We start from the raw sequence: 12,827 nt of genomic DNA on the forward strand, positions 1-12,827 counted from the left end.
GATCCCTAGCCATCCCATCCATAGGCTAACCCACGCACATGCTTCGTGGACCCATCTCACAAAACTCTTAGTCCCTTGACCCTCGTCAGTTCAGTTGGACAACGGATGGACAAGGGACTTGCAAGCCAGCCCAGGACGAGAAGGCTTTGCTTGTGTCTTCCACCCCGCATTTCGGTGGTTGTGGTGTTGGGTTGCTGACCGGAGCAGCAGGGTGGAGGGAGGCTCTTTCGTGGTTGCAAGCAGGGCCAGGTGACCATGTGCCAACATGGAGATATGGACGAGACGGGCAAGTGGCCGAAGGTTAGGGGAGCATTTCCCCAGGACTTCCCACCTCAACTACCGTCCAGGTTACCACCGGGCATGCAGGATATTTGTTATCTTGGATGGCCGATTAGTATGTTTGTGGGCGGCGGACAGGGCAGTGTGACTGCTACAATACGACGGCGACGACGAGGACGGCGACGACGGTAACCATAGTGAACCCATGTTGCGAAACCTCCACTTCCCCACGGGGAATCCTAGAAAACAACACGTCGATTGGTGACATTTGTGCTCGCTAATCACGGTAGCATAGATCTTGCTGGGGAAGATGGAACGTCGGAGGACATTTTGCGAGTTTGGATGCCCAACACCAACAAACAAAACAATTCGAGTGCGAGATGGTGACCAACTCTTTGAATGAGCATATCCATAGCATGTGAAAGATGTGCGACCAGTTCCCGAGTTGTGCCTGGTGCGCCTGTTGTGCCTGGTGGTGTCCCTGTCCTTGGCGCTAGATGAAAAGCCTCGGTCTCATGTAGGCAAGGATATTCGTCGATAAAAAAGCGCTATCGGTAGTTGGGCGTTTCTTGGTGTCCGCGGCTTGGCCATGGTTGGATGGGAGCTTTTCCAACTTCCGATCGAGAGTGAGGGGTACCTGGCAAAGAGTTGGAGTAGCTTCGCCGGAGCTCACGAGGCACAGGAGGCACAGCGAGGCTCTGGAGACAGCAATTAGAGGGCATCGGGAGCAGTCCATGCGGTGAGATTTGCGCTGAAATCGGTTGGGATGAAGCCATCTCCAATACATTTGACGGTGTTTCTCGTCATGTCGCGAACCGATATCAGTAAGACATCATTGACATAAGCCGGACGGCGTTGCCGCTCGGGAACGTGTGGAAGCCATGCATGCTTCGTTTCGACAGGCTGAGATACGATGGGGGCTGAGAGGATTGACGTGACACTGTATGAGACAGAAACAACGAAGGGTCGAAGTCGAAAATGGAAGGAGAACTACCGAAAACGAAACGACAAAATGGATAAGGCCCAGATCGGCTCAAACTGTTCATGGAGCAGTATGGAGGATTTCAAGGATATTCTACACTAGCAGGGCTGTGACTCAGGCTTTACCAAAACCACTTTGCCCTTTCGAGCGTGCACGTCCCCGGGCTTACCGTCTTTAGCGATAGCGCCTTGGCTGTCACAACTGTAGCATCGTGAGTTGTTTGCGACTTGGGGGGAAACTGCCTAAACTCTCGGCCTTGGCAGAATCCTCCCAATGTGAAAAATTTCCTTCATGTGAACATCACAAATGCCAATTCCAGACTGTTGATCTCCTCAAGAGGGGTTAGGTGGTTGCTGTTAGTCATCCAAAAAAAAAAACCCTACAACCTTCAACTGCGAGAACATCACGTTCGGATACAAGCGCCGACGACCTCGACCTCACATCTCCCCGCCTCCACACACCTCCATGATCCATCTCGCATGGCATAATCGGAGTGAAATATGGGGTCTGAAAACTACTATACGGGTCACGTCAACGGCAAACGGCTACGGCGGCAAACCAAGCCAACCACCACACCCACCCCCCTCGTGTTTGTGAAGATGTTCGGTGAAAATTGCGGAGCGTTTACCCCAACTTCTTCTTGGCCTCAAGATCAGCTACCCACAACCTACTAGCGGCGGAAGTCTGACGTGAAATGCGGGGGTGTCCAATTACGATCTCTCACAATCTGACATCTGCCAACATTTCCCTTCCGAGCCCTCCCAGTTCAAATTCCAAACTGCAAAGTCCACCGAGAAAGTGACATGTAGGAAACCTTGGAGCTCTCCCCACTACCGAATTGAATACCGAAATGGGTTTGGTTCGCTTTGTTCGGGGGTTGGTTCTTTGCGAGGCTCTCAATAATCCGCGTCGAAGTGCAAACTCACCTGGAGGTATCGATTGCTCGGTGAGTATTAGGTACAACAGAACACTCGAACGGGAGTGGAGACTGAAGCACAAAGGTTAGCCAACCTATGTCCTCCTCACAGTACACCAGCGCTGCTTCCATTTCCGCCGGTCAAGATCATGTGTTACGCACCACGGCCGGGGAGCGGATGTGGAACAGTCTTTCAAGTCTCATTCATTTTGTCGACTCTTACAGCGTGTAGCTCCCTGAGTCTAAAATCTCACGAGCTGCGTGCCCGCCACTCAGCACACACAGTCCACACTATCATGTTCCACCAGTCGATCGTCCCGTCTCTGTTTGTAGCTCTGCTGAACTTCTGGAAGTGGTGGGACTGGATCGTCACACCCACATCAGCAAGCCGGCCCGCATTCTTCAAAAAAGGGGGAGTGTCTCCTGTTCCTGACGATCCGAGGCAGTTACTTGCCAATGGTGTGCAAGCCTTCCAGGTATCGAGACCAAGGATGTGATAATGTTTCTATGCTCAATGGCGGCACATAAACGGGGCTGAAGAGCCTCCCCGCAAAATACTCCTTTCATACGCACCACTTCTCGCCATGTCGCCTAAACACCCCCATTCCAGTCAATCTCAGAGCTTGTTGAATTCATCATTAACGGCATCATTGATCTCAGGAAGGAGAGCTGCCGGGATGTCTTCTTTCTCTGCTACTTCATCGACGACTGGCAGAGAGGTTACCTATTGAACGGACCCAGGTCTACCCGGGAAAGATAAGTAGCATCGTTGAACTCACTACTGTCAACAACAACATCCTCATTGGCGTCATCGCCCGTCTTATCGGCTGATGCTTGCTCAGCGGCACTAGAGAAGGAGAGGGGAGAGGTTAGTCACATGCTTTGGCTGCCTTTGGGCGACTCGGGAAGGGTCGGCACACGAAACTTCAAAGGGATATGATATGGCCGGAGGAGAAGAATGGACGTGAGAGTGAACGTACTCCTGCCCATCAACAGCGTCGGCGACTTCCTCGACAAAGTCCTCTAGACCCATGATTGCCAGCGGGTTGTGATTCTTGATGGTTTGGGGTGTAGTTGAAGAATGGTGGATAACTTGAGCGATACCAAGTCAAGGCAATGGTAGTGGTTCGTCAGGGAGAGGTAGCATCGGTCGAGTTCCGGTATGATGAGCAGTAGACAATGTGTATAGGGTTCAAAGCTCGTTGAAGCTTTTATACATAGGTAGGTAGCGAAATGATAGGTAGGTACCCAAGAGGGATGATGCTGTAGGTGTCAATCCTCTAAGTTGGGAATAGTCTCTCGATACTCGAGAATCGAGAGAGAGCACTACAGGCACAAAACACAGAGTGACCAATCTGGACACTCCTCACAGATGGAAGCTGCCACCCCTCAAATGTTTGAGACGACTGTAGCAAGAACCGGCCAGCCTATTGATGCTAACGCAAATCTTCACAGCGGAAAGCGCAAAACACACCACACTCATGAATCATCACGTTCCCATCTTATATTAGCACAAGTCAGGACGAGTAGTTGCCAAACACTCGCCTCTGTCCTCAGGATCTGAGTCGATGACAGTCCGAGTACAAAAGGGAGGAGCGAGCGAACAAATAGCGTGGGGCGTAATAACAGCAAGTAAGGAAGAAAGGAGCCACCACAACTGCATCCACTCGCACATCTTCGAGTCCTACCTTCCTAGCCCTGCAGGTAACACTAACACTGACACATGGATTTGACAGCTGTGACAGTCAAAAGTACCTGCCCCTTATCTGGAATTCGTGGTAGGCTCACATAAGAGGAGCTCATCAAACTGGCCAGTAACAGCAGTCGTGATCAGGGCGGGCACGAGAAAAAGTGATGTGTTTTCGGTTGGTGAGATATTGATGGGATTGGCACCTCCTTCTTGATGGGTTTGGTGACAATCACAGAATCGTGAATAAAACCGACGAGGACATGGCTGAATGAGATCGAAAACTCTCGAGCCTGGATCCCTGAATGCGGGCATTTGTTGCGTCCCGTATGAGAAAAATTTGCTAGTTACAATGGACACTCCGCCATTGTTTGTTGTGTCCATGGATTATCCGACAAATTCGATGCAACATTGACTGCTAACAAACGTTCGAAGATGAACAATTTCATGGCCCCGAGGGTCGAGGAGTCTTCTTTCATCCAAAACAAAAAGTACGTGTGTTCTTACATAAACGCCATACCCATCATCGTATATCTTTACAGGAATCAAACAGACATCTAGCAGAACCATTCCACTTGACACCAACACTATAATCAGCGGGACACCAGTACTCTTAACACCAACTTCAATATACCATATCCGAATTGATTAAACGAGCCACAAGTTGGATTTGCAAAGGGGGTATCGTTTCCATGTTTCCCAAGCTTCCCATCTGAGACGCCATCCTCGTAACGCAAAGCATGCCCGTTCGTGGTTCCCTCCTCTTTCTATGCCTTCCATCCCGCGCATCCCGTTTAGCCTCTCTTGAAACCCATGCACTTCCAGTGACACGGAGACAACACGACAAACATACATGATACCCAGACGACAATAGAACATGACTCATAACAAATACAATGTGTGCGTAGATAGCATAGAGAAGAAAGGAGCCTCATGATCATGATCTCACCTCACGAACCATCGGTCGATCGACCGACTGTGAGTCAGCAACTAACGGACCTCCACAGCACTGATAGACCTCGCCGTCCTCCTCCTCTTAGTATTCGGACTTAGTACGGGCCGATCACGATCTGCTCGGTCTGTTCGGTCCGCCTCAGATCTCGTAGGGCTCGTAGTGGCGTCGCTCTCGGGCGCCTCCTCCTCGAAGCTGCTGTTATAAACCTCGGACAAGGGTTCCCGTTGGCTATCACTCTCACTATCCCCCCTGCTCTGGCTCTGGGAGCTCGTGGTACTTCCCTGGCTGTTGTAACCCTGACTGCCCTGACTGTGTCGTTGACTCTGACTTTGACTTTGACTCTGATCGCTCGGACTACTTTGCGACTCCCTTCCTCCTTGCCTATCAGCACGTCGTTTCCTCGAGTTGGATTCGTTCCTCGGTGGTGTGCTGTTGTTGGTGGCGGGTTTGCGTGGCTCCACGAGAAGGTCCCAGAAGCCGATGTGATCGGGATAGAGGTCGGAATACACGTCCGGACCGACAATGTCCTTACCCAGCGCCCTAGCTAGGCGCTCTTTCAAACCGAGAATGGGCCAGAAGGGGACGGGCGTCATGGTTATGTCGAGACTGATTTGCTTCTTCGCTTTCTTGGACGATTGGGGTACCTTGAGCGGGTACAGCCACCGCTCCATGTAATCTGCCGTCACCGTCGCCGTGTAGACAAGAAACCGGGGGTTGTTCTCGATGCCCTCGTCGTGGGCAATGATTGCAACCTTGGTATCCTCGAACTTTGGTTCTGTAAGCTCGAAGAGTTTGCCGTTGCTGGAGCGCGTGGACTGTTGGGAGTCGGATTTTTGCGAGTACAAAGCATCCTGGTAGTAATTCGATTGCGCCATGGAGACCATCATCGCGACAAGATACGGATCCTGATCGACGTCGGCAGGTATCAAATGTTTCGAGCGCAATGCTTGTAGACCGGCGACAGCGTCATTGGGGTTGAAGGGCGTTTGAATAATCCTGAACAGGTTTTGTCGTATCAAAGCAAGTTGCGACTTGTTGAAGTAGGCTAGAATCGGCATGTTGGGTGTCTGCTGGGGTATTCCAGGCTGCGGCTCCTGCGGGCTGTTGGGTACGTAAAAGGAGTCGTTCGGGACCGTGGGTATTGTTGCGAATGAACTGCCGATGGGTGTCTTCCACAGGCACGGAATGCGCACCGCCTTCCGGAAGACGCGCTGGCCAAAGTAAATGTCAAGCTCGGCGTTCATCTTGGGGTTTGCTAGCCTATCCGGGAAAAAGATGCCCATTGCGTTCTTCATGGCCATGTTCTTGCAAAATACTCGTGTCATGGACGGTTCGTTCCTGATAAGGGTGTGAAGTTGGTCGGTGAGCTGGCGCGCAAGGAGCGAAGGATCGAGCCATTGCCCATGAATAGATTCCGGTACCGGCGTGACAATAGGGGCACCTTCGGTGAACGATGCGCCAAGGAGCGTGGCATGGAGATCTGTCCAGCAAATGGGAAGAACGTAGAGCGATTTGCCAGAATTGTCGTGCATTATGTCGTATATAGAGCCTTCATCGGGGCGGTATACCCGGGGAACCTTTCGTTTCCTTGGGGTGGTCCGTTTCCGGCGCGGCGGCGATGACGTCGATGCATCGGTACTTTGGCTGCTGAAGGCGGGGCTGTGAACTTCGGAGGCTGAGGCCGGGGGTTGTTGTGTAGGGCCCGGCGATGGGCCGGATATGTCGCGTGAGGCTGACATGGCTACCTCTATCATGGCGCGCAATTGTCCAAACAAGGTGCCACTGCTAGAAATGAGGGACCTGAAGACAAGAGAAGCCGAGATTGGAGGCGCGCGTCAGCTATGTAGTTCCAGGTTGTTGTAATGTAGATGTAACGTTGGCGCGATGTAGCTATTGCCAGAACGAATGGTCGTCTTAAAAGGATAACAGGTGTTTGCGCGATGATATGATCAAAGAAGATAAAAGAGCGAAGTCGCAAAATGAGCGGGACTGGACGTACTCAAATGCGGTCATGAAAGAAGCAAGTGGACGGGAACTATCTCGAAGGGGGGAGAGTGTTCCTGGTCCGTCAGTCGTCTTCTTTTGTTGACCTATTCAATGGGCGGAGCGCAGTGGATGTCACAGCTCTGCTAGGGCGGATCGGCAGAGCGTTTTGTGGAGGGAGTGATGCGCGCGTCCACTGCAGTGCACGTTCCCTTTTTCTGGGGTCCCCTTTTTTCTGTTAATCCAAGTCAGCCCCACGCACAAAACACAGGTGAAATCACACCAAATTCGCAGCGCCGGTAAAACATGCAAGCAACTCACGTGAAAATGGTGCTTGGAATGATGTTTTGTTTTGGTTTGAGGAATGGAGAAAAGCGATCCAAAACAAGTCGCGCTGGTAACAACTGAGTCACCGTAAAGAGGGGGAAAAAAGCACTAGTGTAGGATCAAAGTTTGCCTTCTAGTTCAAAAAGTGGGAGGAGGGGTTTGTCCGGGTTCTTGTGTTTGCCTTTGGGCGTGAAGAAGCGGAGGGCTGGTTTTAAAAGATTGAAGAAGGCAGTAGGTGGAGGGGAGGCGGGAGAGAACCGTGACGCAGTGATGTATGTGAGGGGACTGGAGAACCCAAAATACCCCTCCATCATCACCCTTTCTCAGTGGACGGCGCACGACGGCGCTTGTGATTCCGCGTTGGTGCGTACACTACTATCACAGTACCTTTAAGCAGCGTAGTAGCGCTCTCGACTGGTGGTGTGCCTGTCGGGTGTGTGGCAGTCCCGGATCTGCGTCGGATGAACAATTGCGCCAACAACAGCCAGCCAAGTCTAGACTGCTGGCTGATTTCATCATTTTCGACGCGCTAGCACACGAGCTCCCGTGACTTATTGCCTTGGCATTCCCTCTTGTCTCTTCAATGTTTCTGCTTGCTGAGTCTTATCCTCTCTCCTTGATGACGGGCTCCCTTGTCGTTCATTCAGGCAGCGGTGGGCGCAGCGCGGCGTTCACGGTGTTGGACTTCATCCTATCCAACTAACATTCAGGTGTTGGCTCTCTTCCAGGTTGTTGGACTCGACCACGGCGTGAACCTTGGACAATCTTCTTCCTTGAAAAATTCCGCCATAATGAGTAATGATGGGATCCTTGGAACACCACCTTGAGCATGGAGTCTTGCTCTTGGTCTGGATTTCGAGACACAGCAGCTTAAGCTGTATGGAAAACGGGCGCTGACATCGAACGCGGTGGCTGACTACATAACACGTGAAGAGTCTTTGTGTCACTGAAACTTCCTCTGTATACCAATGAAGTGGCATTTTGGCTTGTTCACATTCGCTCTCCTTAAACAGATGATGCATTGTGCAAGACCTTCCGATTACCTCGGGACTAGGTGGTTCCACTTTAGGCCGCAAAGATCCACTTTATCGGAGCCAAGCGAGCTGCTGCCTGTCCGATGACGAGGCCGGCTCCGGTAGCTCTACACGTGATGGGAACCGGGAGTGCTTCATACTACTGTAGTACCAGGTCTCATCCGGAGTCCGGACACAGCCACTGCTGAGCCACAAATCCAAATAGGAAGGTGACGCACAGACCAGCTTCAGCTCTCACTGCACACGGTGCAAGCAGCGGTCGTCACCGCCAGCTCGACGTCAGCGCAGGAGAAGCCGCCATCGCCCATCGCTGGCACGCTGCAGGTCCAGGAAGGCCAGCCCAAGTCAACCTAGTCCAATTGACCCCATCACCCCGCAAGGCTGCGCCATAGAACCCGGACGCGGTCAAGTCAACACGACATCCCAGATTTACCTATCTCCAACTTGAACACCCTTTTGCTTAATCTGGTAATAGCTTCATAGAGGGAGCTTGATACCAACCGTCACAATGCCGGTAAGCGCACCCGCTCGCAAGCTCCCAACACCCAGCCGCTATGCGCATAGCTTCCCCAAGCTATACCAGTCAGCCAGCCAGCTACCCCTTAATCGTCCGACAAAGCTTCGTCCACGATCGCATCACCACCCAACAACACCACGAACCGCTTTGCGCCCAATCGCATTCCCTCGCCTCTGGCCTCACGCACCAACTCTCATCACCAAAAGCCAAACTAACGATGCCACTCACTAGGCCTACAACTCCGTCTTCAACGCCGACCCCTCCCCCCGCTTAATCGGCAATTTCCCTCTCTTCCCGCTTCGCACCAAGATCCGCGGGCCAACCTACCCTCTCCCCTTCCCGGACCCTCCGCTCGCCGCCAACGAGTCGCCCGACCCGGACTCGGAGTCATACGACATTCTGGACGAGACGCTAGCTCTCTTCCGCGCCAACACCTTTTTCCGCAACTTTGAGATCCAGGGCCCCGCCGACCGCCTGCTGGTCTACGGCATCTGGTACATCAGCGACTGTCTGGGCCGCATCAAGCCGCACTATGGCGTTAGGGAGGCGACGAAGGAAGTGAACAATGCGGCGCTGGATGTGAACTTTGCGTTGCCGGGCGATCCTGGGTGGCCTTTGAATCAGGTGAGTTCTTTCGGCGATTAGTAGAGGACTTGGGGACAGGAATGGAATATGGGGAATGGAATGGGAGTAAATGTGGCTGCGGCGGTGAACGAGAAAATGGATGGCGGCTAATAAGTTTGACGCAAAACAGATGTACGAACCCCCCCGCGACCGTCAAGACGCAGAAGTCCTCCGTCAGTACCTGTCGCAGGTTCGGCAGGAGCTGGCGCAGAGGTTACTGGCGCGCGTGTACGACGACGAGACCGAGGACAAGCCGAGCAAGTGGTGGTTGAGCTTTACCAAGAGGAAGTTCATGGGCAAGGGACTCTAATGCGATGCCTTCCCGGTTCAGATGGCGTTGCATGGAATCGTTTAGCGCCAAAGTATAATACGTACTCTACACAAATAATATTTCAAGTTTCCTAGAGTGTGAGGGTGTGTTGGGGCGAGCGAGCAAGGCTTTCAGTTGTTGTTGTTCTTACGTGGTCCGGTTCGAACAAGCATAGATCGAATGCACCATATCCATAACCCGATCATGAGCGACATGGGTTGTATCTCCAGTTAACGTTCGATTAGTAGAATTACTGCAGCTCTATTTCGTGCAAATGGTATCTAAGCGCAAACGAGATCTATGCACATCTGTCTTGCTGGTTCTCCTGACTGCTACTATCAGACCCTTGCTCATTGTTTGCCCGCCTCTGATGGACAAAGCATAATCCTTTGGACCCATGGTTGCCTCCACTCCTCCTCGGCTGGTCGAGTCCACCTACTGCAAGCCGGCCTCTATCTGTCTTTCCCTTTCTGACTTTCCCTCTGCCTCATTGCAGCTGTAAAATCCTCCTTGAAAGATCTTCCGATGCAGGGGAGAAAAATGGCATCTTTGAACCATGACTAGGTCTTTCCGACCAATCCACTCATGCCGAAGCCGGCGTCGAAACGCTCTCCTCCATCTTCCTCCTCTTGAATTTGCCCTTGGCCGCGATCTTGCCCTCCGCCGGCTTCGCCCTCCATCCCGTAAAGATATATCCATCCGCACCACCGCGCTCCGTCATCAACGGATGCGTCCTGCCCGGCAAGACCTGCCACCTCCTCGCCCTGCTAGTCTGGATGCTTGTGCCCAGTAACAGCGTGGGGTTGAGAGGGAACTGCTCGCTTCCCTCCCACTTTTCCAGCTCTTCAGCTGTCTTGCCCTGGATCTCCGCCACGTGTCCGCTGTTCCACGCCGTCCTCCTGGCAACGCTGAAGCAATCGGCTAGTGTTGCGAGAGGCTCGAGAGAGGGAGAGTAGATGGCCACAGGGGCGCCGCCAGCCAAGAGGGGAAGGGCGTGCTTGAGGATCGAGATCGGGTCCATGGTGCTGGCGCAGACGAGGCCGGAGAAGTTGCCGGCGCGCGTGCTGTCGACAATGTGGCGAACGCGGGCGTAGCGTCTGCGCTTGCGGTGGAAGTTGCCACGGCGGCTGGGCTTCCAGGTGCTCAAGGTCTCAGGGTCGGCAGTGAGGGGAGGGGTCGAGTACGAGGTGTCGAGTTCGGGCTTGAGGAGCTGCAGCCAGCTGAGCGTGAGAAGGTGGTTCAGTAGCGGGTGCGGCGGGTGTTGTGGGGCGGTGACATCGAAGTTCCAGTAGTTGAGAAATGAAAGGTTCGGTTGGCTGGCACCGTGAAGGACGGTGATGGTGTTGGTTTGGGAAAAGGGAACGGCGAAATCGGAGTCGCGCGGCTTGTTGTCGCGCGGGCGCTTGGGGTGTCGGGCGAGGGTTGTTGTCTCTGATGTTGATTCTTGCTGTTGTCCGTCGACCATTTCCGTATCTTGATGACTGGTCGTGTCAGATTCCTGTTTATGTTCCGTCTCTTCCTCGGCCTTTTCTGTGGTTTCCTCCTCTTCCGCCGCTTCCTCAGTCTCGTCATCTTCCTTGTAGAGAACACCCATGCGCTCGGCCATGGCTGCGACTAATAGACCACCGGTATCATCGACAACTAGCCACCTTCCAGCCAGCAAGTCCTCCTGCAAGGGTGCAAGAGCCTCCTCTCCTTGTTCTGTTGTCGCCTTGGGATCCTCCAGGAAGACATCCGCACCGCCGTAGTGAACATTACCCCAGCAACCGACCAAACCCATCATCTCGGCCCGGATGTCCAAGATCTTGCTAGCATCTCTCTCCTCCAGCTGCCAGTTGGAAAAGGTGGGAACGTCGATGGGCAGGACCTGAAACCTCCTGATATACTTCTTCGTCTTCAACAGCTTGTACTTGGACAAACTAAAACTCGTCTTCTGGTCGAGAGCAGCATGCGATAAGAGCAGCTTGGCAATGACGTCCTTGCCGGCGTTGGTCCCATCGCGCTTCAGCTCCTCAATTTCCGCTTGTGTCAGCTTCTGGCGGGCGTTCTCGTCGATAACTTCTTGGGTAGACCGCGCAATGACGTTGCCGCTCTCGGCATCGACTAAGCTGAATTCTTCGCCAGCGGCGGTGGCAATGACGGCGTCATTGTTGGAACCAGGACCGGCAGCGGGGTTGGCGCATTCGGCGTCCTCTTCGGCGAAGACATCGGCGTAAAGCTCGGAAGGGGGGACGACTCGGAGGCGGGAAAAGCTTTCTTCGGGAAGCTTGTCTTGGACCTCAAAGGTAAGGTAGTATGGGCGTTCGAGGATTAGGTTGGCAGGGAAGGTGCCGTATTTTCCAAGGGAGATCGATCTGGTGGTGTAATGAAGGCATATCAGTATCTCGCTATGTTTTGTTTACATTGAAGCCGTCATGGTCCTCGGTTGACGTACGTATTAGGAGTGACCTGGATAACTCTGGTAACACCGGAGGGCAGCTTGAGGGCTACCCAGCTGTTGGGCTTGATTACTGAGTGGTGCATCTTGAATTGCCTGGTTCGCAATCCTGTTCGTTGCTCGGTTCAAGATTGCAAAAGTGGAATCGCGATTCCCGAAGAGGAATTTCAATTGCCGCCGAGGAAAAAAAAAAAATCGGCGAGAAAAGTCCGGAGCTTAGCGCGTTGCGGGGTCCTGCGGGTCCGTTGCAGGCGTGAATGGGTCTCGACCTACCGGGACGACTCCACGCTCAGGGGACCTTGATGGGTTGGGGGTGGGACCCACTTTGAACCTCACTGCCCAGGGGGATGTGCACTAACAATTACCACTGAAGCATCAACATGGAATCTAAACAATCACACAATTCCAACTTTCCACGTCGACATTTGTGGCTGTCCTTGCCGAATTTGTCATCAACAGTCGATGGGAAGGTGCGTATGACTGCCTACTGGAGAGGGGGCAGTACCTATAGAACAGGTCAAACAATAGTTGTGACTCCGTCTTTTACCACGACTAGAAAATCGTTCAATTGACTTCAACACCATCCGAGTCTCGTCCGCTTCTTCCCAGGCTCTTCCTCTAAACTACACTCAACCATTGCGTCCAACTGTGCCCTCTCAATGTTTCTCGACTTATCCGTTGTGCTGAACTGATTGCTCCACCACCACCACATCATTGGCTCTTGTGACGCTCGAGTCATTTCCCGAATTCATCGTCGAGTTGTTGCCTAGCTACCT

General features: G+C 52.9%; 4 protein-coding genes across 4 annotated transcripts; 1 reads left to right on the forward strand and 3 right to left on the reverse strand.

Moving 5' to 3' along the window:
• Window positions 1-2,793: 2,793 nt before the first annotated feature.
• NEUTE1DRAFT_46427 (uncharacterized protein) lies at window positions 2,794-3,210 on the reverse strand (the record flags this gene model as incomplete). The annotated part of the gene is made up of 3 exons (XM_009854428.1): window positions 2,794-2,885; window positions 2,957-3,024; window positions 3,158-3,210. 3 exons carry the CDS (start codon window positions 3,208-3,210, stop codon window positions 2,794-2,796), a joined length of 213 nt encoding a protein of 70 aa, XP_009852730.1.
• A 1,220-nt stretch (window positions 3,211-4,430) lies between these two features.
• On the reverse strand, window positions 4,431-6,599 carry NEUTE1DRAFT_66644 (uncharacterized protein; the record flags this gene model as incomplete). The annotated part of the gene is made up of 2 exons (XM_009854758.1): window positions 4,431-5,047; window positions 5,186-6,599. The coding sequence occupies 2 exons, from the start codon at window positions 6,571-6,573 to the stop codon at window positions 4,855-4,857; spliced, it is 1,581 nt and encodes a 526-aa protein (XP_009853060.1).
• A 2,004-nt stretch (window positions 6,600-8,603) lies between these two features.
• Window positions 8,604-9,815, forward strand: NEUTE1DRAFT_117692 (ARP2/3 complex 21 kDa subunit; the record flags this gene model as incomplete). The annotated part of the gene is made up of 3 exons (XM_009854759.1): window positions 8,604-8,677; window positions 8,912-9,304; window positions 9,435-9,815. The coding sequence occupies 3 exons, from the start codon at window positions 8,672-8,674 to the stop codon at window positions 9,612-9,614; spliced, it is 579 nt and encodes a 192-aa protein (XP_009853061.1).
• Window positions 9,816-10,197: 382 nt separating this feature from the next.
• NEUTE1DRAFT_147782 (uncharacterized protein) lies at window positions 10,198-12,173 on the reverse strand (the record flags this gene model as incomplete). Its single annotated transcript, XM_009854760.1, has 2 exons — window positions 10,198-11,968; window positions 12,049-12,173. 2 exons carry the CDS (start codon window positions 12,135-12,137, stop codon window positions 10,198-10,200), a joined length of 1,860 nt encoding a protein of 619 aa, XP_009853062.1.
• Between the last annotated feature and the right edge of the window lie 654 nt (window positions 12,174-12,827).

This window comes from Neurospora tetrasperma (genome assembly GCF_000213175.1).
Source record: "Neurospora tetrasperma FGSC 2508 unplaced genomic scaffold NEUTE1scaffold_5, whole genome shotgun sequence".
Classification (NCBI taxonomy): Eukaryota; Fungi; Ascomycota; class Sordariomycetes; order Sordariales; family Sordariaceae; genus Neurospora; species Neurospora tetrasperma.